Raw genomic sequence first — 25,582 nt, 5'->3', positions numbered from 1 at the left:
AAGATGTTTCTCTCTCTGTGTCTCTCTCACACACAGGGAGCTTACAGTGTCTCTCAAGCCCCCAGAGCAAAGGTTGCTTACTGAGATATCCCTTACCCTACGCCACCACACTCAAAGAACTCCCAAGTACATTCAAAAAGCAATTACATCAAGGAGCAGCACACAGCAGGGGAGCCTGACAAGGACTCTTGCCCGTTGCTGGAGTAACACACACACACGCAATTGTTTCTCTCTCTCCCGCAGATGCTGCCAGACCTGGGGAATAGACTGGGGAAGTCAATATTTTATTTGGAATCCATTTGTTCATCCTTATGTTGAGAGGTAATCACACACGAATGTGAGAACAGGAGTTGGCCATTCAGCCCATGGAAAGCATGTTCATCTGGATCATGGCTGATCTGTACCTCCACATCAGTTACTCACCCTTGTCCCATTTCCTTTGATGTGGGGATGCAAAAATCTATCAGTCTCAGTCTTGAAAACTTAAATTGGCCCAGTATCCATGTGCATTTTGAGGGGGTGGGGGTGGGGGGAAGAGTTCCAGATTTCTAGTACTATTTGCATGAAAAAGTGCTTCTTGTTTTCACACCTAAATAGCCTAATCTAATTTTAAGATTTTGTTCTCTTCTGAACTCCCCTAAGAAATTGGTATGTACCAACTTATGGAATTCTTAAATCATTCTAGGCACTTGAATCAGATCACCTCTCAACCCAACTCAGTTGGCAGTATGAGTTAAGTTTTATTGCACAGTGCCTATTAAATCCAGATCAGAATTCGTCAGATTTTTAAAAAAAACAAAATCAATGCATAAAACACCAAAAATTTCTCCATTAAAATGCTGCCAAAAAATAAAAAATCTCCTCTGTCCTAACATGCGCTTTTCTAATTGCAAACTTCCATTTCTCCCCTGTTAAACAGTTTGATTCAAATAAGACATCGGTGTTTGAAAGCAGCAGGGTGATAGACCGGGTAGCGTTGCTGTGGAATTAAAATAGAAAAAAAACCCAGAAAATGCTGCAAATACCCAACAGGTCTGGCAGCATCTGCAGGAGAGAGAGAGAAACAATAGGAGTGTTGGTGTGTGTGTTACTCCAGCAACAGGCGAGAGTCCTTGTCAGGCTCCCCTGCTGTGTGCTGCTCCTTGATGTAATTGCTTTTTGAATGTACTTGGGAGTTCTTTGAGTGTGGTGGCGTGGGTTAAGGGATATCTCAGTAAGCAACCTTTGCTCTGGGGGCTTGAGAGACACTGTAAGCTCCCTGTGTGTGTGAGAGAGAGACACAGAGAGAGAAACATCTTGCGGCAACATGACTGAGTTCCCCCTCCTGATGGGTCGCCATTCAAGCAGTACAACAGGGAGCTGCAGATACAAGAGGTCAAGCAAGGTACGAATGGGAGGCAGCGGCTAGTCAAACCTTGCAGATTTACAAGGAGGGACCTCTCCCTCGCCTCCAGTCCCTTCTCTCAGTCGCTGTGGTCGAAGCCAACCAAGATATTAGCTCCCTCTGTCTGTCATTGCACCGTAAGCCTTGTATCGTCACACCTAACGCTCAGGAAGTGTGTTTCTGTGTAAGGGAAAAGCACAGCAAATCTCTCAGTAACCCAGGGTGTGGGAGTGTGTGTCCCAGCCGGTTGAGGGGGTGGCAGAAGATGATAGTTTTATTTCTAGCGCATAGCGGCATGGAAAAAAAATAGGAACTAACCAGTTACAAAACATTGGCAAAATATGCCCACCTCCCACCTCCAGCAATGTTAACCCTTCACTTTAATTGACATTAATTTTTAACATCATGTTTGCAGAAATATTGACAGATTATTACCCCCGAGTTTTGATAAACAATGCAAGATGTGTTCTCTTGCCGACAAACTCGGGGATGGAAAGATCCTAAATGCATTTAAAATCAGCCAAAATGTAACAACCACAAACGTAAATGCCACTAGAAAGAACTTTGAGACCTGTTTACAGTGGAGGCAGGGATTAGAGATGCAATTTTCCTCAGTGCGAAACAGGAAACAATCCACCCCCTGCCCCTCTCTATTGAATCAAACTATGTGCTTTTAAAACAGAAACAGAAATACCTGGAAAAACTCAGCAGGTCTGGCAGCATCGGTGGAGAAGAAATCAGTTAACGTTTCGAGTCTTTACGACCCTTTGGCAGAACTGAAGCATAGTTAGGAGAAAGGTGAAATATAAGCTGGTTTAAGGTGGGGGGGGCAGGGGGAGAGAGAAGTTGAGGGTGGGGTGATTGTGGAGATAAGCAAGCAGTGATAGGAGCAGATAATCAAAAGATGTCACAGACAAAAGGTTCAAAGAGGTGTTGAAGGTGGTGATATTTGTCTAAGAAAAGTGCTTTTAACCTTAGTTTAAAAGTTGCCAGTGATGACGGTGAGGGAACCGCTCCCCTCTTTGTAAATGGTGCAGATTATTTGATGAAGGAGAAGGGATTGAAGAGTTTTGGTCTGGGGATGGATAAAGCTATTCCAACTATTTCCTTCACAGGTCAGGCTGCACCTATGGAGAAAATCAGAATTGACATTTCAGGCCCATGACCTTCCCATTGCCACCCCATCTTCCAGGAAGGCCCATCTCTCCGGGATTTCTAATCAGTTGTCTCGTTCGCTTTCAATGCTTTCTATTTCCCTTCTCATGTTTGATCAGGTATCTCGCTTTCACATCTCCTGAAAGTTCATCGACCTGAAACGTTAACTCTTTGTTTCCCTCTCCACAGATGCTGCCTGACCTGCTGGGTTATTCCTGTTTTTCTCTCAGATTTCCAGCATCTGCAGTATTTTGCTTTTCTACAACCATTTTCTTGCATCGAGGGTGAAAGTCAGTGCTGGCTGGTTGGCTCCAGTGGCCAGTTGCCTGTTGTCACCTCTATGTATTCTGTGGTGGTTCCCACAAAATACTGTCACCAGCGCAGACATCGCAACTTTATTTAGAGATCGCGGAAATCCCAGTGTTATTTTCCAAAACAGGCCAAATTTAGATAGGATTCCAGGAGGAATATCGAAAACAGTCACTGCGGGGAACCAACATGAAGTAATATAAAAGCAAAATACTGCGGATGCTGGAAATCTAGAACAAAAACTAAAATACCTGGCAAAACTCAGCAGGTCTGACAGCATCTGCGGAGAGGGATACAGTTAACGTTTCGAGTCCGTATGACTCTTCATCAGAACTAAGGAAAAATAAAAGAGGTGAAATATAAGCTGCTTTAAAGGGGGTGGGACAGGTAGAGCTGGATAGACGGCCAGTGATAGGTGGAGATTGCCAAAAGATGTCATAGACTAAAGGACAAAGAGGTGTTGGAGGTGGTGATTTAACTAAGGAATGTGCTAATGGGGACATTGGTAGAAAGCAGGATGAGCAAGGAACAGATAGTCCTAGTGGGGGTGGGGTGAGGGGAAGGAATCGAAATAGGCTAAGAGGTAGAGATAAAACAATGGATGGAAATACATTTAAAAATAATGGAAATAGGTGGGAAAAGAAAAATCTATATAAATTATTGGAAAAGCGGGGATCGGAAAATGGGTGGGGATAGAGGAGAGAGTTCATGATCTAAAGTTGTTGAACTCAATATTCAGTCCGGAAGGCTGTAAAGTGCCTAGTCGGAAGATGAGGTGCTGTTCCTCCAGTTTGCGTTGAGCTTCACTGGAACAATGCAGCAGGCCAAGGACGGACATGTGGGCATGAGAGCAGGGTGGAGTGTTGAAATGGCAAGCGACAGGGAGGTAATACATCGGCTTCTGAGAGGAAATATTGTTTTGGTTATATGCTAAATGTTTTGTGCTTTTACAGACACATGTGCAAAATGTGCCAATGCTTGGACATTTTATCCCTGCAATTGTATGAGCGAGTTTCAACTGCATTTTCTGCTTCTAAACCTGTACCTTTGCTCACTAGCCTCTGCAGGTAGCTGTGATAAATATCGATAGGATCCCAGTCCCGACTGCAAATCTTATCAGAAAGGAATCCGGTTATTCTGTGGCACAAACTACTAATACCCATTATGACCTTGTCAAGGAACAGAGATTTCCTACATCCAGAAGGTAAGTGTAAACTCACGAGATAGTTCTAAAGGTCTTTCCAGAACTAACAAAAATCAAAAGGAACCTTTCACAAGTTACAGGAGTAACCAGTGCTGAAAGTTAATAATGGGCTGCGAAGATGGTTCCGAAAGAAGGAAAACGTTTTGAGTTTAACAATCTAGAAAGGGAAATCTTTGGGAGACGGTACACAAAACTATCCCATTATCCACTTACAAACATGGGCTCAACTCTTGCGGGCACGATATTGGGGAACGCTGGGGTACTCGCCACGATTGAGGGTCACAAAGGCTTTGGAAGTTCCGGGCAGCAGAGTTACATTCGGTTTGCCAGAAGTACAGGTCGTGTGGCGTTTACCAGAAACCCTCAGGGCCGACTGCATTTTAGATTTCAGATCATTTCAGTTTTTGGATACGGCATATAGGCCCAGACCTGCTTACATTACAATAGCCTAAGCCGAGGCTAGCTCGAGTCTAAAGCCAATAAACTGGCTGGAAAAGTACAATGTAAAGGTTGGGTGTGATTGGTGAGGTTCACATCAGCTCAGGTCACAGGTTTCTGGAGCATGAGGTTCAAAAACATGCGGTGTTTAGATGCGCTTGGTTTTCAGATTGATAAAGGATACTTAACCTGTAGCTGATAGTCCCCCCACCTGTACCCCCACTGACCTGAGGACCTGTCAACACATGAACTTGGGCTGTTTGTACTTTTTCTTTTTAACACTGATTTATTTAGTGCTGCTTCAGATAGGTGTAGAGTCTGCTCAGCCCTTAAAATCAGTCTCTCAACAATTCAACACACTCATCATCCCCAGCGCTGCTCAACCCTCCCCCTCCCCACAACACTGCCTACCCCATCACCCCCAGCACTGCTCACCCCCTCCCCCCATCACCCCCAGCACTGCTCCTCCCCTCCCCCCATCACCCCCAACACTGCTCACCCTTTCCCCCCATCACCCCCAGCACTGCTCACCCCCTCCCCCCATCACCCCCAGCACTGCTCCTCCCCTCCCCCCATCACCCCCAACACTGCTCACCCTTTCCCCCCATCACCCCCAGCACTGCTCACCCCCTCCCACCATCACCCCCAGCACTGCTCATCCCCTCCCCCAGCACTGCTCATCCCCTCCCGATCGCCCTTCCCAGCGCTGCTCATCCCCTCCCCCTCCCCAGCGCTGCTCATCCCCTCCCCCCAGCGCTGCTCATCCCCTCCCCCCAGCGCTGCTCACCCCCTCCCCAGCACTGCTCATCCCCCTCCCCCTCCCCAGCGCTGCTCATCCCCTCCCCCTCCCCAGCGCTGCTCATCCCCTCCCCTCCCCCTCCCCAGCGCTGCTCATCCCCTCCCCTCCCCCTCCCCAGCGCTGCTCACCCCCTCCCCCCAGCGCTGCTCACCCCCTCCCCCTCCCCAGCGCTGCTCATCCCCTCCCCCTTCACCTCCCCAGCGCTGCTCACCCCCTCCCCCCATCACCCCCAGCACTGCTCACCCCCTCCCCCATCACCCCAGCACTGCTCACCCCCTCCCCCCATCACCCCCAGCACTGTTCATCCCCTCCCCCCAGCACTGTTCATCCCCTCCCCCCAACACTGCTCATCCCCTCCCCCTCCCCAGCGCTGCTCATCCCCTCCCCCTCCCCAGCGCTGCTCATCCCCCTCCCCCTCCCCAGCGCTGCTCATCCCCTCCCCCCAGCGATGCTCATCCCCCTCCCCTCCCCCTCCCCTCCCCCTCCCCAGTGCTGCTCAGCCCCTCCCCCCAGCGCTGCTCATCCCCTCCCCCTCCCCAGCGCTGCTCACCCCCTCCCCAGCACTGCTCACCCTTTCCCCCCCATCACCCCCAACACTGCTCACCCTTTCCCCCTAACACCCCCAGCACTGCTCACCCTTTCCCCCATCACCCCCAGCACTGCTCACCCTTTCCCCCATCCCCTAGCACTGCTCACCCCCTCCCCCCATCACCCCCAACACTGCTCACCCCCTCCCCCCATCACCCCCAGCACTGCTCACCCTTTCCCCCATCACCCCCAGCACTGCTCACCCTTTCCCCCATCCCCTAGCACTGCTCACCCCCTCCCCCCATCACCCCCAACACTGCTCACCCCCTCCCCCCATCACCCCCAACACTGCTCACCCCCTCTCCCCATCACCCCCAGCACAGCTCATCCCCTCCCCCCATCACGCCCAGCACCGCTCATCCCCTCCCCCCATCACCCCCAGCACTGCTCACCCCCTCCCCCCATCACCCCCAGCACTGCTCACCCTTTCCCCCCATCACCCCCAGCACTGCTCACCCCCTCCCCCCATCACCCCCAGCACTGCTCATCCCATCCCCCCATCACCCCCAGCACAGCTCATCCCATCCCCCCATCACCCCCAGCACAGCTCATCCCCTCCCCCCATCACCCCCAGCACAGCTCATCCTCTCCCCCCATCAACCCCAGCGCTGCTCATCCCCTCCCCTCCCCCTCCCCAGCGCTGCTCACCCCCTCCCCCCATCACCCCCAGCACAGCTCATCCCCTCCCCCCATCACCTCCAACACTTGTTCACCACTCCCCCTCATACCCCAGCATTGCACATCCCTCCCCCACACCCCAGGACAGTTCACCTCCTCCCCCCGCATCCCCAGCACTGTTTACACTCTTACACTAGACGAAGGAGGTGTGTAGAACTGGGAAGGGAGTGGTCAGCCGAGCCAGAGGCACGGGGCGAAGGGGAATGTGAGGAATGCTGGGTGACAGGCCGAGAGACCCATCGGGGATTGTGGGCGAACAGAGTGAGGGAAGGGTGCGGGTGAGCGGAGCTGGGGAGGGGATGCGGATGAGCAGAGTGGGGTAGGGGATGCGGGTGAGCGGAGCTGGGGAGGGGATGCGGATGAGCAGAGTGGGGAAGGGGATGCGGGTGAGCTGAGCAGGGTGGGGTGTGTGGGTGAGCAGAGTGGGGGAGGGCATGCGGATGAGCAGAGTGGGGGAGGGGATGCGGGTGAGCTGAGCAGGGTGGGGGGTGTGGGTGAGCAGAGTGGGGGAGGGGATGCGGGTGAGCTGAGCAGGGTGGGGGGTGTGGGTGAGCAGAGCGGGGGAGGGGATGCGGGTGAGCAGAGTGGGGGAGGGGATGCGGGTGAGCAGAGTGGGGGAGGGGATGCGGGTGAGCAGTGTGGGGGAGGGGATGCGGGTGAGCAGAGCGGGGGAGGGGATGCGGATGAGCAGAGTTGGGGAAGGGGATGCGGGTGAGCTGAGCAGGGTGGGGTGTGTGGGTGAGCAGAGTGGGGGAGGGCATGCGGATGAGCAGAGTGGGGGAGGGGATGCGGGTGAGCTGAGCAGGGTGGGGGGTGTGGGTGAGCAGAGTGGGGGAGGGGATGCGGGTGAGCTGAGCAGGGTGGGGGGTGTGGGTGAGCAGAGCGGGGGAGGGGATGCGGGTGAGCAGAGTGGGGGAGGGGATGCGGGTGAGCAGAGTGGGGGAGGGGATGCGGGTGAGCAGTGTGGGGGAGGGGATGCGGGTGAGCAGAGCGGGGGAGGGGATGCGGATGAGCAGAGTTGGGGAGGGGATGCGGGTGAGCAGAGCGGGGGAGGGGATGTGGATGAGCAGAGTTGGGGAGGGGATGCGGGGGAGGGGATGCGGGGGAGCAGAGTGGGGGAGGGGATGCGGGTGAGCAGAGTGGGGGAGGGGATGCGGGGGAGCAGAGCGAGGGAGGGGATGCGGGGGAGGGGATGCGGGGGAGCAGAGTGGGGGAGGGGATGCGGGTGAGCAGAGTGGGTGAGCAGAGCGGGGGAGGGGATGTGGGTGAGCAGAGTGGGGGAGGGGATGCGGGGGAGGGGATGCGGGTGATCAGAGCGGGGGAGGGGATGCGGGTGAGCAGAGCGGGGGAGGGGATGCGGGTGAGCAGAGCGGGGGAGGGGATGCGGGTGAGCAGAGCGGGGGAGGGGATGCGGGTGAGCAGAGTGGGGGAGGGGATGCGGGGGAGCAGAGCGGGGGCGGGGATGCGGGTGAGCAGAGCGAGGGAGGGGATGCGGGGGAGGGGATGCGGGGGAGCAGAGTGGGGGAGGGGATGCGGGTGAGCAGAGTGGGTGAGCAGAGCGGGGGAGGGGATGTGGGTGAGCAGAGTGGGGGAGGGGATGCGGGGGAGGGGATGCGGGTGATCAGAGCGGGGGAGGGGATGCGGGTGATCAGAGCGGGGGAGGGGATGCGGGTGAGCAGAGCGGGGGAGGGGATGCGGGTGAGCAGAGCGGGGGAGGGGATGCGGGTGAGCAGAGCGGGGGAGGGGATGCGGGTGAGCAGAGCGGGGGAGGGGGTGCGGGTGAGCAGAGCGGGGGAGGGGATGCGGGTGATCAGAGCGGTGGAGGGGATGCGGGTGATCAGAGCGGGGGAGGGGATGCGGGTGAGCAGAGCGGGGGAGGGGATGCGGGTGAGCAGAGTGGGGGAGGGGATGCGGGGGAGGGGGTGCGGGTGAGCAGAGCGGGGGAGGGGATGCGGGTGAGCAGAGCGGGGGAGGGGATGCAGGGGAGCAGAGCGGGGGAGGGGATGCGGGGGAGCAGAGCGGGGGAGGGGATGCGGGTGATCAGAGCGGGGGAGGGGATGCGGGTGATCAGAGCGGGGGAGGGGATGCGGGTGAGCAGAGCGGGGGAGGGGATGCGGGTGAGCAGAGTGGGGGAGGGGATGCGGGGGAGGGGATGCGGGTGATCAGAGCGGGGGAGGGGATGCAGGTGATCAGAGCTGGGGAGGGGATGCGGGTGAGCAGAGTGGGGGAGGGGATGCGGGTGAGCAGAGTTGGGGAGGGGATGCGGGTGAGCAGAGTGGGGGAGGGGATGCGGGTGAGCAGAGTGGGGGAGGGGATGCGGGTGAGCAGAGTGGGGGAGGGGATGCGGGGGAGGGGATGCGGGTGAGCAGAGTGGGGGAGGGGATGCGGGTGAGCAGAGTGGGGGAGGGGATGCGGGGGAGGGGATGCGGGTGAGCAGAGCGGAGTTGTTGGTGGGACGGCTCTTAGAATTAAAAACAGTGAAAATTGAAGGTGGGTCTCAGTGCTGTGCCTTCAGATCATAATTATGCCTCGCCCCGTGGCCTCGCCGGAGGATCCGCTCTCCACACGCGACTGGAAGGTCCAAAGGCTCCAACAGTAAAAAGGTAAGGTCACCGTTTGGAATGCGATCAGTGTGCGCTGTCACTCTGTTGCTCACTGGAGATTCGGGCCATTATTACCACTAGATCTTAAACTGATAAATGTTTGTGTTCATCAAGCTGAGGGATGTTGGTGCTTGGAATGCACTTTGCATTTGAGTCTCAATATCGAGCATTCTGAGGCCAGATATAGGGTTCGCTCTACTCTGCCCGCCAGTGGCCAATGACAGTTTTGGCAGGAAAGGTGCAATCTTCACGAGGCATCTCGTCACCTTGATAACAAGCCCTTTGCACAAATGCAGTGTTAATTCCCTGCCCGCACCGCGTAGCGGGGTCAGAACCCCGGACACCAAAAAAAATAAAAACTTGAACCGATAAAAGATAATCCAAAACAGATTTTGCAAACGGTCCATAACGGCCATATTATGCGTGGAATGTTCTAAAACAGAAATGGTTGTTTTTCTTTTAGTATGTGCCATTCTTGTACGAACATTCTTGGTGAGGCAGTGCCTCACCAGGAGCCTCTGACTCCCTGCTGCAGCAATGTGACATTTTTCCTTTTCCAACACCAGCCATCCTGCCCTCTCTGAATCGGCCCATTCCCATTAAAATGGTATCCAGGATGCGCTCATGACTGCCAGGAAGAGTAAAAATTGATCCCAACAGGCCGGCCAATAGGGAAAAACAGTTTGGACCAGTGCTCTTGTTTCCCAGTTCTTACTGGTGTTCTGTTTTAAGGTATACAAGACTAGTTCGGACCAGTATTCTTATTTCCAGGTTTTTACTGTTTTTTTTCCATTCCGGATGGGCTGGATTTGAACCTAAGTCCTAGTGGTGAAAGGATAGAGTTTAACCCTCTGCACCAACTAGTTCTCCACCATTGTTTTGGCAGTTACATTATTGACTTCGTGTAGTCACCATTGTAGGTTTCCATGATGACAAGTTCTAAGGATAGAATGCAAGTTCCAAGGATACAATCCAATGAGTAGGGAAAATTCCAAGGGATGGACACACCATTCACGGTTGACTAGAAAGGTTAAAGATAGCATCAAACTTAAAGAAAAAGTACATAATTGTGCAAAGATAGGTGGAAGGCCAGTAGTTTGGACAGAATATAAGGAACAGCAAAGGATGACTAAAAGACTAATAAGGAGGGAAAAATTTGTATGAAAGAAAGCTAGCCAGAAATATAATGACAGACGGAGTTTTTATAAATCTTTAAAGAAGATAAGTTAACAAAGTGAGCGTTGGTCCTGTAGAAAGTGAGTCTGGATAATTGATAATGGAAAGCAAGGAGATGGCCGATGAATTGAACAGTTATTTTGCATCAGTTTTCACTATAGAGGATACAAGTAACATCCCAGAAGCAGCTATAAATCAGGAAATGGAAGTGGGGAAGGAAGTCAGGGGAATTACAGTCACCAGAGAAGTGATACTGAGTAAATTGTTGGAGCTGCGGGCTGACAAGAGCCCGGGTCCTGATGGACTTCATCCTAGGGTCTTAAAAGAATTGTCTAGTGAGATTGTTGATGCATTGTTGGTTTTAATTTTCCAAAACTCCCTAGATTCGGGGAAGGTGCTATTAGATTGGAAGATAGCAAATGTAACTCCATTATTCAAAGAGGGAGAGAGACCGAAAGCAGGAAACTACAGGCCAGTTAGCTTCACATCTGTCATAGGGAAAATGTTAGAAGCTATTATTAAAGAAGTTACAGCAGGGGACTTGGATAAGTTCAAGGTCATCAGGCAGAGTCAACATGGTTATGTGAAAGGGAAACCATGTTTAACCAACTTATTGGAGTTCTTTGAGGAAGGAACATGTGGTGTAAATAAAGGGGAACTGGTGGATGTACTGTACTTAGATTTCCAGAAGGTGTTTGATGAAGTGGCACATCAAGGGTTATTGTGGAAAATAAAAGCTCATGGTATAGGCGGCAATATATTGGCAAGGATAGAAGGTTGGCTGGCTAACAGGAAGCAGAGAGTAGGCATAAATGGGTCCTTTTCAAGTTGGCAAGATGTAACGAGTGTTGTGCCACAGGGATCAGTGCTGGGACCTCAACTGTTTTCAATTTATAGAAATAATTTGGATGAAGGGATTGAAAGGATGGTTGCCAAATTTGCTGATGGCACAAAGATAGGTAGGAAAGTAAGTTGTGAAGAGGACATAAGGAGGCTTCAAATAGATATAGATTGGTTAAGTGAGAGAGCAATGATCTGGCAGATGGATTATAATGTGGGGGAATGTGAAATTGCCCATTTTGGCAGGAAGAATAAAAGAGAAGCTTATTATGTAAATGGTGAGAGATTGTAGAGCTCTGAGCTGCAGAGGGATCTGGGTGTCCTAGTGCATGAATCACAAAAGGCTAGTATACAAATACAGCAAGTAATTAGGAAAGCTAATAGAATGTTATCATTTATTGCGAGGGGAATTGAATAGGGAGGTTATGCTTCAGTTGTACAGGGCACTAGTGAATACCACATTTGGAGTGCTGTGTACAGTATTGGTCACCTTATTTAAGCAAGGATGTAAATGCATTGGGAGCAGTTCAAAGAAGGTTTACCAGACTAATACCTGGAATGGGTGGGTTGTCTCATGAGGAAAGGTTGGACAGGCTAGGCTTGTATCAGCTGGAGTTGAGAAAAGTAAGAGGCAAAACATAAGATTCTGAGGGGTCTTGACAGGTTGGATGTGGAGGGGATGTTTCCTCTTGTGGAAGAATCTAGAACTAAGGGTCACTGCTTAAAAATAAGGTGTTGCCCATTTAAAATAGAGATGAGGCAAATTTTTTTCACCAAGGGTCGTGAGCCTTTGGAACTCCCTTTCTGAAAAGTTGGTGGAAGCAGAGCCTTTGAATATTTTTAAGGCAGAGGTGGGTAGATTCTTGGTAAGCAAGGCGGGGGTGATAAGTTATCAGGGGTAGGTGGAATGCAGATTTGAGGTTACTATCAGATCAGCCATGACCTTGTTAAATGGCGGAGCAGGCTCGAGGGGCCGAATGGCCTACTCCTGCTCCTTGTTCGTATTTTCATACGTAAGGATGGTCAATATTTGTGCCCGAGCAGCTTGTCAATTTTGATAGTATTGTGGACCACAGTCATCACAATCCACCCTGATCCATCAGCCTTGCAGCAGGTAGGAGATGTAAGTGTGTGACTCAGCAAGATCACTGAATTCGATGAACACCGCAGAGGGCCTCACTGTCACAGCACCAGGGTCACACCAACATATAACTAGGTATGGGCAGGAAAGGATTACAGAGTCTGAGGGAGACAGATGCCCCAAGAGAATATTCGGGGAGACCTCTAACTCTACTCCGTCACAGAATGTTCTTACCCCCAGAGATAATTTATTACCAAGCAACAATACTTTTGAAATTCAAGGTGACTTTTGAGAGTATGATTCTTTTACCTAGATGATCTAATTTGATTACTTTTGTCAGCAGAGTTCAAGAAATACCTTTAAGAACTTGTTGGCTCCGTTTTGTACCAAAACAAATTCTGTTTCTTTAAAAAAAAATCTTACTCCCACATTTTGAAACTGATCTTGTTAAAAAAACAAACTTGTTAAATAATGGTAAATCTGATCTTTACTGGAAGAACTCTTTGGCAGTTACAGGACAAGTCATGATTTATGAATGTACACCCAATGCATGTTTACACACTGGATTTAGTATGTAGCTCTGAGGGGGCATTTTATGCAACAGAGTTACAGATGCATATGAGTGGGCTTTTTACTTTGCCTTCTCATTTTATAAATTACTTTCTTTCCATTTTTAGATCTCCTCCATTACACACTTCCTCAGCTGAAAGAGCAGAAAAATGTACTGTCCCCATACCTCTTGAAGTGGCTGTGAGCTGGCATTCATTAACCTTCCCTCCCTTCTATTTTTGCAGGAGTTACCTTGCACCCACTTGGCAACTTGCCAACAGCCTGGCTGTGTTTGAAAAATGTCTGGGGAACTCTGTGGTGTGGAGCATTTTTGCACTTTACTGCCAGGCCACCTTGTACCCTGCTTATACTTCTGTTGAATTTGTGATTGCCTTCACTTCTGCCTGGCTCTTTTTGTTAATTTTTCCTTTGTTGCTTATGCCTCATAGTTTGCCTTCTAACCCACCATCAATGAGAGTGAATTCTAAGACCAACTCTGCCAGCATTAGCTCCAACCTACATAAGGCTGTGCAAGTGAAAATAAACCATTTGGTTAGTTCTTCTTTCAAACAGAGCACTGTGTCTCATATGTGTCACGTGGTGAGTCATTTCATTTCTTTTTGGAAAGAGTGAATCATTCAGGTTTTATTAAGACTGGCTAGTTCAACAGTCAAACTCTACATTTATTCTCAAATGCACATTAAGGGCTTTATTGGATGTTGTTGGTGACTATTTTTAAGGGTATTGCAATAGCCCTCTGTTTGCAGCAGTGCAAGCTATTGTTAAGCTCGTCAGCTTTGCTGAACTTCTGTTAACTTGAGTGTTCTTATATAGTTTGCTTTCCTTACTCCTAACTTATATTGTTTTGCCACAGTATTAGGAAGGCAAATGGCACATTGGCCTTTATTGCAAGGGGATTGGAGTACAGCAATAAATAAGTCTTGCTACAATTGTACAAGGTTTTGGTGAGGCCACATCTGGAGTACTGTGTGCAGTTTTGGTCTCCACATTTAAGAAAGGATATACTTGCAGTGGAGGTGGTACAGTGAAGGTTCACTAAACAGGTCCCTGGGATGATGGGGCTGACCTATGATGAGAGGATGAGTAAATTGGGTTTATATTCTCCGGAGTTTAGAAGAATGAGAGGTGATCTCATTGAGACCTACAAAATTCTGAAGGGGCTTGATAGGACTGACGGTCAAGAGATCCCGCTGGTCGGGGAATCTAAAACATGGAGGCACAGTCTTAGGATAAAGGCTGAGATGAGGAGAAATTACTTCACTCAAAGGGTATTGAAACTTTGGAATTCTCTACCCCAGAGGGTTGAGGATGCGCCATTGTTGAAGACATTTAAGGCTGGGATAGACAGATTTTTAGTCTCTCAGAGAATTAAGGGACATGGGGAGCAGGTGGAAGAGGGGAGTTGAAGCCCAAGATCAGTCATGATCATATTGAATGGCGGAGCAGGCTCAATGGGCCATACGGTTTACTTCTGTTTCTTGTATTCTTATGTATTGTGATTTCCAAGACCAGAATATTATTCATTGTTATGGGAGCCTGTTGGTTATATTCCTGTGTTAGAGCGCAGTGTGGCACTGACAGATGAAAGGTATACTGCTGGCTTTACATTGCTCTCTATCTATGGAGCTCTGCACACCAACAGGACAGAGCTATCTTGTCACTATCTTTGCTAGTATTACAAGATTCAAAATGAAATTGGAAATGCTTCAGTTGACCACCTTGCAAGATTTTCTCCAGCTCCTGCTCACTTTTGCATCTTCCTCATTTCTTTCCTTTTTATCGAACGTACTTGTTCCTTTTATTTTCTCCTCCCTCTTCTCTTGATTGCTATTTGTCTTCCCTCCCGCCCTCCCTCTGCTTACAGGCCACTCCTGCCTGTGTATTGCTGTTGGTGGGTGCTGGATTCAGGCTGTTGCAAACTGTTAACGGGAACCCTGGGCCTGGAGTTTGCTGCCTTTGAATAGTCCTAAAGTTAGGCCCAAAAATACATCCAATGTCCCACCCATTTTGCCATTGTCAAAAAAAGCGCTCCAAGATCCTCTGAATTTCATCGGAGTACGCCTGAACTTAAACTGGATGCACATTGACAGAAGCCAACAGAATCCAGGGAAATGTTGAACTTACACCAATGATTTCTTCTTAGAGTCTAGAAAAGCAAGTTTCAACTCATTTAGCCATCATCGGGCTTGAGAACCTGCCAAAGGGGAAGCTTTTCAACAGTAATGTAACTTATTCTGATATCATAAAAACACATCTAAAGAAACAGAAAATACAGAGCAAGTCACAGGATAATTAAAAAGAAAACCTGAAAAACCTGCAATGAAATGCTCGAATTACTTGGGTTCTTGCTGATTACAATCTGGATAGACCCCTGAGCAAGTACAGATGGAGGAGACACACATTTGAGAGTTAGGGTGCGTGGCACTATTGTGGCCAGAGATTCATTTAGGTGGAGAGTTTGATGGATGGAAATAAAAGATCGAGGAGACTTGGGCATGTTGTGATGTTACATCCTCGTTTTTTGAGGAAAGCTCCTGGGAGAGTCCCACGTTCACGAAAACCCTCCCTGAATGAATACCCTAACTATTGACAGCCACATGGGGTTCAATTCAGGAGCCACATGACCCAGAGTTGCCCATTCGTTGGTCAATAAAGTGGGCGGAGCTGTGTGGCAGGGAGGTTTCCGATTGGTGGGAATGATTTCGATCTCCAGTTTTTAACCAGTGGAAGTGTTGACTCACCGAGGGCTTTAATTTATCCAGAGATGACGGCGCTACGAGGCCACAATGTGCATGTTCCATTCCCTCAACCTCCCATGGAGGATGGTGAGGGTGAGTGTCAAGGCTGAGTGCCACCGGATGCGATTCAGGAAATATAGTCACCCTAGGGTTTGTATATTTACATGGTGAACTCGCTTATGCTATAACCCACGCAATCTGTTAAACCACGTAATTTGTTTGCGCCCAGGTGTCTCTGCACAGGAATGTGGAGAACATTCCTGGCTGTATCCTGCGAGAATTCCTGTCAAACAGCCAGTCTGATTTTCATTAGCCGCAGGATTCCCGTAGGAGCTGCCTTGAAGCAAGAGGGGCTCGATTCATTCTGGTGTTTGTCAGCAAATACTGACATGATGACTGCGGCTTCCAAGACGTTGACTTCCAGCATGAAACACTGACGGTTAACATGTGTGGATCAGTCAACAATACGTCACAAGTTACATTTTTTTAAAAAAAATCCCTCCTTTAAATGGAATATTCTACCATAGTGTGGCCTGCCACCTACTGGACAGGAAGATGACTTTTTTTCAAAAAAAATATACTTTATTCATAAAATTTAGAAAATTACATTACGCAACAGTTCAAAGTTGACATTAGACAAAGTGCTAAACAGTTTTGTTTCTTTCAGTACAGTAGGTGCCACTCTGAGGTGCCTCACTACACTTACAATTACAGGTTATATTTACCATACTAATTTCATATCAAACGTAGAGCTTGACGTGGTTCCCCAGCCCCTCGGTGTACTACGACCAGGTGGCCTTAGACCGTGGCCCTTCCCCATCGAGCCTTTGCGACGGCTGCCTCAGGCTTTAGTGTGTCTCTCAGCACATCACCCTGGGCCTTGAAATGTGCCAGTTTGGAACACTCGGTCGCCGACAGCTCTTTGCACTGGAAGGATAGGACATTCGGGGCCGACCAAAGAGAAGTTCTTACTGAGTTGATGGTCCTCCAGCATCAGTTGATATTTATCGCAGTGTGCATCTCTTTCCAGACCTGCTTTGCAAAGGCACATCCCAGAAGGAGGTGGGCGACGGCCTCAGTTCCATCACTTCCAAAATGCGACAAATATATCTCAAGAGTCAGGATCTCAAATCTTTGACCATATTCCAGTGGGAAGATCATGCTACTATTATAACCATAGCCCTGGATAATAACTAACTTTCTTTCTTCCCATTTGTTTTCTGGAATTTTTTTTTTTCATTCATGGGATGTGGGTGTTGCTGGCTGGGCCAGCATTTATTGCCCATCTCTAATTGCCCTTGTGAAGGTGGTGGTGAGCTGCCTTCTTGAACTGCTGCTGTCCATATGGTGTAGGTACACCCACAGTGCTGTTAGGGAGGGAGTTGCAGGATTTTAACCCAGCAACAGTGAAGGAATGGTGATATATTTCCAAGTCAGGATGGTAAGTGACTTGGAGGGGAACTTCCAGATGGTGTATTCCCATGTGCCTGCTGCCCTTGCCCTTCTAGAAGGTAGTCGGCGTGGGTTTGGAAGGTGCTCTCTAAGGAGGCTTGGTGAATTCCTGCCGTGCATCTTGTAGATGGTACACACTGCTGCCTCTGTATGTCAGTGGTGGAGAGAGTGAATATTTATGGATGTGGTGCCAATCAAGCAGGCTGCTTTGTCCTGGATGGTATTGAGCTTCTTGAGTGTTATTGGAGCTGCACTCATCCAGGCAAGCGGAAGTTATTCCATCACACTCCTGACTTGTGCCTTGTAGTTGGTGGACAGGCTTTGGGGAGTCAGGAGGTGAGTTACTTGCCACAGGATTCCTAGCCTCTGACCTGCTCTTGTAGCCACAGTACTTGTATGGCTAGTCCAGTTCAGTTTCTGGTCAATGGTAACCCCCCCAGGATATGGGGGATTCAGCAATGGTAATGCCATTGAATATCAAGGGGTGATGGTTGGATTCTCTCTTGTTGGCGATGGTCATTGTCTGGCACTTGTGTGGCGCTTATTAAGTGACCAATGATTTTTTTTTTTTGAAGCATTGCTTTTCCCCAGGAGAAGAATTGAAATTTGAAATCCTAAATGAAATAGAGCAAATTAAGAAGCTGCAGAGTGACCAGAGGCCTGTTTGTTGCCGCCATGTTGTTAATGGCCAGCTGCTTAAAGCCAGGTACACTAAACCAGTTATTGCTCATTGCTGCTTGTGGGATCTTACTGTGTGCAAATTTGTTGCTGTGTTTCCTGCACCAGAACAGTGACCATACTTCTAAAAGTATTCCATCGGCTATGAAGCACTTTGAGACAACCTGAGATTGTCTGTCTTTAAGTTAGGGTGTGAAATGTAGTACAGGTGTCTCCTGACACATGCCATTCTCAAGCATATATTTTTACATAAATGAGCTGAGATTTTCCATCAATCTTTGATTTTTTTTTTAGGGAATCAGAGCTTGCACAGATAGATGCTTGTTCAGAGATCCACTCTTCCTTCACGATCCTGTTTCTTCCCCCTCTCCTGTGTTTGAAATTTGAGATAATTGTGTCATGTCAAATCCCACAGAGTAATGTTAATTCCTGACAAATGAAAGGGGGATAAATTTGGGTGTGCCCGCTAATGGGTCCCGCTCCCAAATGCGGAGGTCCAAGGACCCCCAGGTTTTGGTCCACGGATGTCATCATAATGTACATAGCGCTGTGGTTGAAGTCCACGCAGATTAATGCTCCAACCTCCAGGTAATTATTAAATTCAAAGGGATCTGGAGGAGGAAAGGGTGGGTCTTGGAGACTGTGATTGATGGGGTTCGGGTCGGAAGATTGCAGCCCAGAAGGATATAACAGTTCGGACCAGGACTCCTATTTCCCAGTTTTTACTGTTTTTTTTTCCATTCTGGGAGACTTCAGGGGTACGAGTTGGGGTTTGGGCCAGAAGCTTGCAGACCTTGGCTGTTCTTTTGGGCGATTCAGAGTGCTGTTGGAGGAGAGGGGCCAATAGGACTGAGGCCAGCAGGAGATTGGGTGGGGGTGCTGGAGGGCAGAGATCTCAGGACTGGGAGTGACGGTGATTAGACTAAGTGCTTATCTGTTTTTACCTGTGGTGCCTAGAGTTGGGTTTCCTGGAGGCAACGAGCAGTAGCTCTGGCTGTCCAGGACAAAGCAAGGCCTCATGCCTGCTTCAGATATGGGTAAAGGACGTCTCTTGCTTGTCCTTTATCAAGATGGTGTCCAACACCCTTCCCATAGGAAGTGTCTATGTGGATCTTAGACCCATTTTTGAGTGTTATTAGGCCATACAGTGCTTAAAAATGGGCACTACAAAGCTCAATTTCTTCCCAAAATGTTTGTTTCATATCTTCACACACAATAATTTCCCTGTGGGATGTAGTGAGGAAATGCTGGAAGGATTAACAGGTTGATTATCAACCTGGTAAAACATGTCATGAAGGCTGATTATCAACCTGGTGAAAAATGTCATGAACACTCTTAGCATGGTCCTGGAGTGGAACTTGAACCTGGAGCTTCTGATAGAGGCAGGGGCGCTAATGAACCACAAGACCTCCATACACAAAACATATATAAAGTGCAGTAATGAGGAAATTCAACGGAAAGTAGTTCGGTTACAGCAGACAATTGCTGCAGAGATTAATGATGCTTTATCTCTCACATTATCGCCTAACAATTTTCTCCTCAATTTTCTTGCCCATCAGACTGAAGCCCCTCTATCCTGTGGTTGTTGAAGGACCAAGTATTATTCAATGCAGAGGTATTTTGCCAGGTTAGTTAAACTTGAGACTTGTAGGGAAGGAAAAATAGAATCAAAATACTTGGTGAACCCACACTTTATGCTCTGTAGTTATTATAAATGATATCCTGTTCAGACATGATGATTGATTGTATAGACACATAAGGCCATTTACTTTTGTATTTGCCCTTGGGATGTTGGTCTGGTTGGAAAGGCTGCACCTATTGCCTGTCCTGAGCTGCCTCAAGGAGGGAAGGGTTGGTCTTCTCTGTGAACTGCTGCAGCCCTGGTGCTGATGGTATTTCCAAGATACTGCCCTCTGGTGGGGGATTACACTGGGGCCCTTTTCTAATTAACGGCTGGGTGGGGGGAGAGGTTGAGGAGCAGTTTCCCTCTCAATAGGCTGATGATGCAGGAATATATTTTTTTCTCCAGCAGTGCTAAGCTGGGGAAGGGAGTGATCACTGGTGAAACGCTTTCACACAGTTAACAGGTGGCTCATGGTGATCGGGCCTCCTCGCTCCCTTCACTGCACACTTTCCCTCTGCATTTCTTCACTGGGTCCGATCATTGGCTGCCACATTTGCTTCCGCCCCATATTTCACGGCCTTGTGAGTGCTCGTCCTTGCAATATTACTTCTGAAGAGGCACTTTTCATTTATTTTTATCTTCTGCAGCTAAGATTGTAATTTCCGGGCTTGGGGAAACTCTTTGCCCCGTTTGTCATTGCCAGTTGGTCACAGTCCTACATTTCTCTGTGTTTCCTTAGCTCCTGCGCTAACTAGTCTGGAGTTAGATTGAGAATCCTCACCATTATGACATTAACATTATGCTGACATTGGGACAATGCCATTGACGTCCTGTGACCCACACAGATTTTAATATATTGTCGCTCTAGTTTATCACTTTTTTTTTTGCCATCTTAGTTTTTAGTAACACAAATTCCTACATATTGGCATGTGCAACAGCTTTGATTAAACAAGAGAAAAGAATGGAAAATGTAGCTGCCTCAAAAGGCAGTATTTGTGCCTCTATACATCCTGACAAGTTGTAGTCGCTTCTTCTCAGGCAGTCCCTCAGGATCGAGGGTGACCTGTTTCCACTTCGGTGCGATGGGTTCTGAGATGGCGGGTAAATCCAATGCGTGACCTGCAGACTCTGCCACATGTGGGGCAGGCGGCGCTCGAAGGGTTGGGTAGATGGGCTGGTCGGAGGTTTGTGCGCTCTCTCTAATGCCTCGACTTCGCCTCTATACGTTCCTGATGAAGTCTCTCGATGTGTTCGGTGCCTCCCGAGATGAACCTTCTCCATTTTGGTTGGTCACAAGTCAGGGACTCCCAAGAGTGAGTGGGGATGGTTGACCTCTTCAGGGATGCTTTGAGGACCCCCTAGAGTGCAGGGCTACTGGTTTGACAGCACTGGTCTTGGTGGAAGAGCATCACCTAATCCTTCATTTTCTCACTGATAGCATCATCCCACAGAGGTAGTAATTGTGTTATTAATCTGCCCAGTTTTAATTTTGAAATAGCCTATTCCTGGTTTCCGTGACATATCAAGCAGTGGCCTCTTCATTTTAGAGAAATACCATCTTGTCCATCAAGCCTGTCTTTCACAAATGATGACCAGAACATTATGACTAATCACATCACCCCCAAGATCTCCTTTCTCTGTCTCCTGTCTCCAAACCCCAAAGAGTGTCCTCGGAGAGGCAACAAACAGTGATAAAACCCAAGGCTAGTAAGGTGTACTTCATGAACCAATGTTACTTTTGACATTTACAAAGCCTGACTACAAATCTCCGGTTCAACCAATGAGCACCCAAGCACCAATTAAACTCTGGAAGATGGATTTATTGATGAAATGTGAGAGTTATATCTCCCAGCTGTGTTCGCACATCATAAAAAGAAAATAAATTCTATTTCTCAGACTGAAATATATTTTAGTGAAATTTTATTTGCCAATACACGATTGGACTGGCCTTGCTCATAACTATAGACTCCCAGAATAATACAGCACAGAAACGGCCTATTTGGCCCATTATGCCTGTGCCAGCCCTCTAATAGAGCTATAAGTCCCAAGGCCACCGCCCCCCGACCTTGCTATTTCTCCATAGTTTGTGATTCATGGACACCCAGATCCCTCTGCATCTCAGAGCTCTACAATCTCTCACCATTTAGATAATATGCTTCTCTTTTATTCTTCCTACCAAAATGACAATTTCACATTTTCCCACAATATATTCCATCTGCCAGATCATTGCTCTCTCACTTAACCTATCTATATCTGTTTGTAGCCTCCTTATGTCCTCTTCACAACTTACTTTCCTACCTATCTTTGTGTCATCAGCAAATTTGGCAACCATCCCTTCAATCCCTTCATCCAAGTCATTTATAGAAATTGAAAACAGTTGAGGTCCCAGCACTGATCCCTGTGGCACACCACTCGTTACATCTTGCCAACCTGAAAAAGACCCATTTATGCCTACTCTCTGCTTCCTGTTAGCCAGCCAACCTTCTAGCCTTGCCAATATAATACCCTCTATACCATGAGCTTTTATTTTCCGCAATAATCTTTGATGTGCCACTTTATCAAATGCCTTCTGGAAATCTAAGTACAGTACATCCACCAGTTCCCCTTTATCCACAGCACATGTACCTTCCTCAAAGAACTCCAATAAGTTGGTTAAACATGATTTCCCTTTCACATAACCATGTTGACTCTGCCTGATGACCTTGAGCTTATCCAAGTCCCCTGCTGTAACTTCTTTAATAATAGCTTCTAACATTTTCCCTATGACAGATGTTAAGCTAACTGGCCTGTAGTTTCCTGCTTTCTGTCTCCCTATTTGAATAATGGAGTTACATTTGCTATCTTCCAATCCAATTGCAACTTCTCCGAATCTAGGGAGTTTTGGAAAATTAAAACCAATGCATCAACAATCTCACTAGACAATTCTTTTAAGGCCCTAGGATGAAGTCCATCAGGACCCGGGCTCTTGTCAGCCCGCAGCTCCAACAATTTACTCAGTATCACTTCTCTGGTGACTGTAATTCCCCTGACTTCCTTCCCCACTTCCATTTCCTGATTTATAGCTGCTTCTGGGATGTTACTTGAATCCTCTACAGTGAAAACTGATGCAAAATACCTGTTCAATTCATCTGCCATCTCCTTGTTTTCCATTATCACTTCTCCAGACTCACTTTCTATAGGATCAATGCTCACTTTGTTAGCTCTTTTCCTTTTTTAAATATTTATAAAAACTCTTGCTATCTGTTTTTATATTTCTGCCTAGCTTTCTCTCATACTCTAATTTTCCCTCCTTATTAGTCTTTTAGTCATTTTTTGCTGTTCCTTATATTCTATCCAATCTTCTGGCCTTCCACCTATAATGCGGATTCCAGAACTGCATGCAATACTCTAGCTGTGGCCTAACCAGTGTTTTATACAGTTCCAGCATAACCTCCCTGTTCTTATATTCTATACCTCGGCTAATAAAGGCAAGTATCCCATATGCCTTCTTAACCACCTTATCTAACTGTCCTGCTACCTATCTTTGCACAATTATATGCTTTTCCTTTAAGTTTGATATTATCTTTAACCTTTCTAGTTAACCACAGATGAGGTGTCCGTCTCATGGACTTTTTCTTACTCATTGGAAAGTATCTATTCTGTGTAGTCAGAAATATTGCCTCAAATGTTAGCCACTGCATCTCTGTTGACTTATCCCTAAATCTAATTTGCCAATTCACTTTAGCCAGCTCAGCTTTCATGCCCTCATAATTGCCATTATTTAAGTTTAAAAACTTAGCCTCTAAGGTCTTCTGGTGCAGTGGTAGCGTTCCCTACCTCTGGGCCAGAAGCTCTGGGTTCAAGTCCCACGTCAGGACTTGGCGCATTCTTAATGTGGCCAAACAAGTTGATTATCAGCCTGTAAAGCCTTCCAATACACCTGAATGCAGGCTGTAAAAGTGAGAGAGTTTCCTGGTCAGCCGTATTGCAAACAGCAACGGTCGCAGGACTGTAAAGTCCCACCTTTCGTGGGGGTTATATTCCCGCAAAATCTCGCAAAGGGCATACTTGCAAACGATGAACATGCTTTTCAACGGGAGTCGATTAGCTAGGTCCCAGCAATGTGAGGGCAGCATTGGTTTGTGCAGTTACTGTACAGCAAGTTGTGGTACCTGGATATGACAGATGGGGGAGCCTCTGAGCGATGCAAGACATGTACCGACAATTTTAGAAAGAGACAATCCTCATTTAAGGAAAAAAAATGAATCACCTCAGAAGTGGCAGACAAAATTGGTGAATATTTCAAAATTGAAGGAAGCTGTTATTGCAGCTCTTGACTGAGAGATTTGGACATTTCCAGGTTAATCTCTCGCGTTCGGGCTGCGCTTTAGCTGCAACCATTCCAGGCACCACTTCTCACCCCTGTCAGAAAGCTGCTTTAAAGAAAAAGAGAATTAAATGCCCACGGCCAGGCTAATGGAAGGAATCCACTTCCAGAGACTTCCACACTATCTCCCCTTTAGATCGTGTTCAGGCCTCTGCTCCATCATGGCTGCTGTCTCCCCGAGGAAAGAGAAAAGAAGGGAAAGAAAACGTGGATAAGCGATCACGATGGGCGATGCGGTGTATAAAGTGTGTAAATGAACGTGAACAAGGAAGTTGTGGGATTTTACTGTACTTTGCATAATCGTGGACCAATCTAATAGAAGTCCATGGTCACCAATGCCCTCTCAGGGCATGTTACCTGAAGGAGGAATCATACACAGAGGAAAGAGACAGCAGTTAAATAGACATAAACTTGATAACTTTTAATTTATTCTTTGACTGTTAAACATTGAACAGGAATTTTAAGCATTTTGTTAAAATTGTTGAATTTTAATGTTATAGAAATCTCAAACTGTAGGTCCCATCCAGGCCGAGGGCTGAGATTCCATGAGCAGCTCGTCAACTACCTGTCCTATGATGATTGTGTGAGAGAGACACCAGATACCCTTCACCACACCTCCATTTGCTCTCTGAAGGATGAAGAAATAAGCGAGACTTGAGATTTGCAGCGACATGTAGTGTTTTACAAAGAGAGCACCAGGGAAGCTTCACAGATTGCTTCCCTTCCCTGGGGGACTCTCTTAGAGCATTGTCGCCAGCTGGAATGATGGCCCTCTTATGAAGAAATGACCACCACTTCATGAACCAGGGTCATGGAAGAGAAATTGGTGCCAATTATGGTGAGACATTTAACTTAGCTCTGGTTGAATTTTGATACTATGCCAAAAATAGGCAAAATAATTTGGTTTGACCATTGAGAGGCAATGGAAGCCTCATGAGAATCCTTTGGAAGACAATAAAAGGATAGATTCTGGAACATAATCAGTTTACTTGCCTACCAATACTTCTGAGCTATTTTTCTCCTCTCCCTTGAAGACGTTGCCTCCTCACTGGAGTATGATTTCACATGTAGCTTTTACCCTCTTGCCCAATAGACTATTATTCATGAGTGAGATTTGACAGTCAGTCTTGACAGACTGTTAACCCACAAAAGGCCTTATAGCAGAGCCTGATCTGGACTGCATCCAATAGCACATACAGGTACATGCTTCCAATAGAAGCTGTTCGCTGACTGACGAGTGGGAACCCTGAGATCCGCCTTTCTAACTGAGGGACCCTCAACCCAATGGTATTACCTTACAGATTCTTGACTTAGATCAGCTAGCTCAATGCAGAGCCGAGGTTGAACCTAAGATCCTTCTGGCCTGTGTGGCTCCATTAGTAACTGGATAAACTTGCTGAGCTGTTAGGAGAGCTGCTTTATTTGATCTATAACGTAAAGAATTTAGATCACACTATAAACGCAAACTCTTAATGAAGACAGGGCTACAATTACTTTGCTTTTTGACCCTCCTGTTAGCTTGTGAAAAATAAGCCATTTCCCAATAATAAACAGGAGTTTAAAGTGTTGTCTTTGTCTCCCTTGACATATCAAACTCCATTATTAAACTAAATCAAATATAATAGCTTTTAGAGTGTCACTCTTCAATTTGTTCTGAGAACTGAGCTACCAAGGTGAACTTTCCCTTCCCTATAAAGAAGTAGCTTCTCTTGCCTTGATACCTTTCCAGAAGGCTGGATGAGATCAAGAGATGCTTATATGGAGAATTACTGTTGGGAACTTGAGCCCTACTACTTTATAAATCATGTTGTAACCTGCATTACAAGGAGCTTTCATTCATTCGAATTTCTGGTATAAATTCAGATACTGGAAACAGCCACCGGTCTTGATGAAGATCAT

The 25,582-nt window shown here is 47.7% G+C and overlaps 1 protein-coding gene across 2 annotated transcripts; it reads left to right on the top strand.

Moving 5' to 3' along the window:
• The first annotated feature begins 1,158 nt into the window (after positions 1–1,158).
• LOC144692781 (uncharacterized) lies at positions 1,159–25,330 on the top strand. Of its 2 annotated transcripts, none has more exons than XM_078561861.1 (6): positions 1,159–1,384; positions 3,907–4,052; positions 13,254–13,404; positions 17,591–17,721; positions 19,253–19,320; positions 24,184–25,330. In XM_078561861.1, exons 1-6 carry the CDS (start codon positions 1,307–1,309, stop codon positions 24,339–24,341), a joined length of 732 nt encoding a protein of 243 aa, XP_078417987.1. In that variant the 5' UTR covers positions 1,159–1,306; the 3' UTR covers positions 24,342–25,330. The 2 variants fall into 2 exon arrangements, with proteins under 2 accessions (XP_078417987.1, XP_078417988.1); XM_078561862.1 differs by lacking the exon at positions 24,184–25,330 and adding an exon at positions 20,865–20,954.
• The last annotated feature ends 252 nt before the right edge of the window (positions 25,331–25,582 follow it).

This window comes from Cetorhinus maximus, chromosome 17 (assembly GCF_964194155.1).
Source record: "Cetorhinus maximus chromosome 17, sCetMax3.hap1.1, whole genome shotgun sequence".
NCBI lineage: Eukaryota > Metazoa > Chordata > Chondrichthyes > Lamniformes > Cetorhinidae > Cetorhinus > Cetorhinus maximus.
The sequence above is the reverse complement of the archived record's forward strand: the minus strand, read 5'-3'. Positions and strand labels throughout refer to the sequence as shown.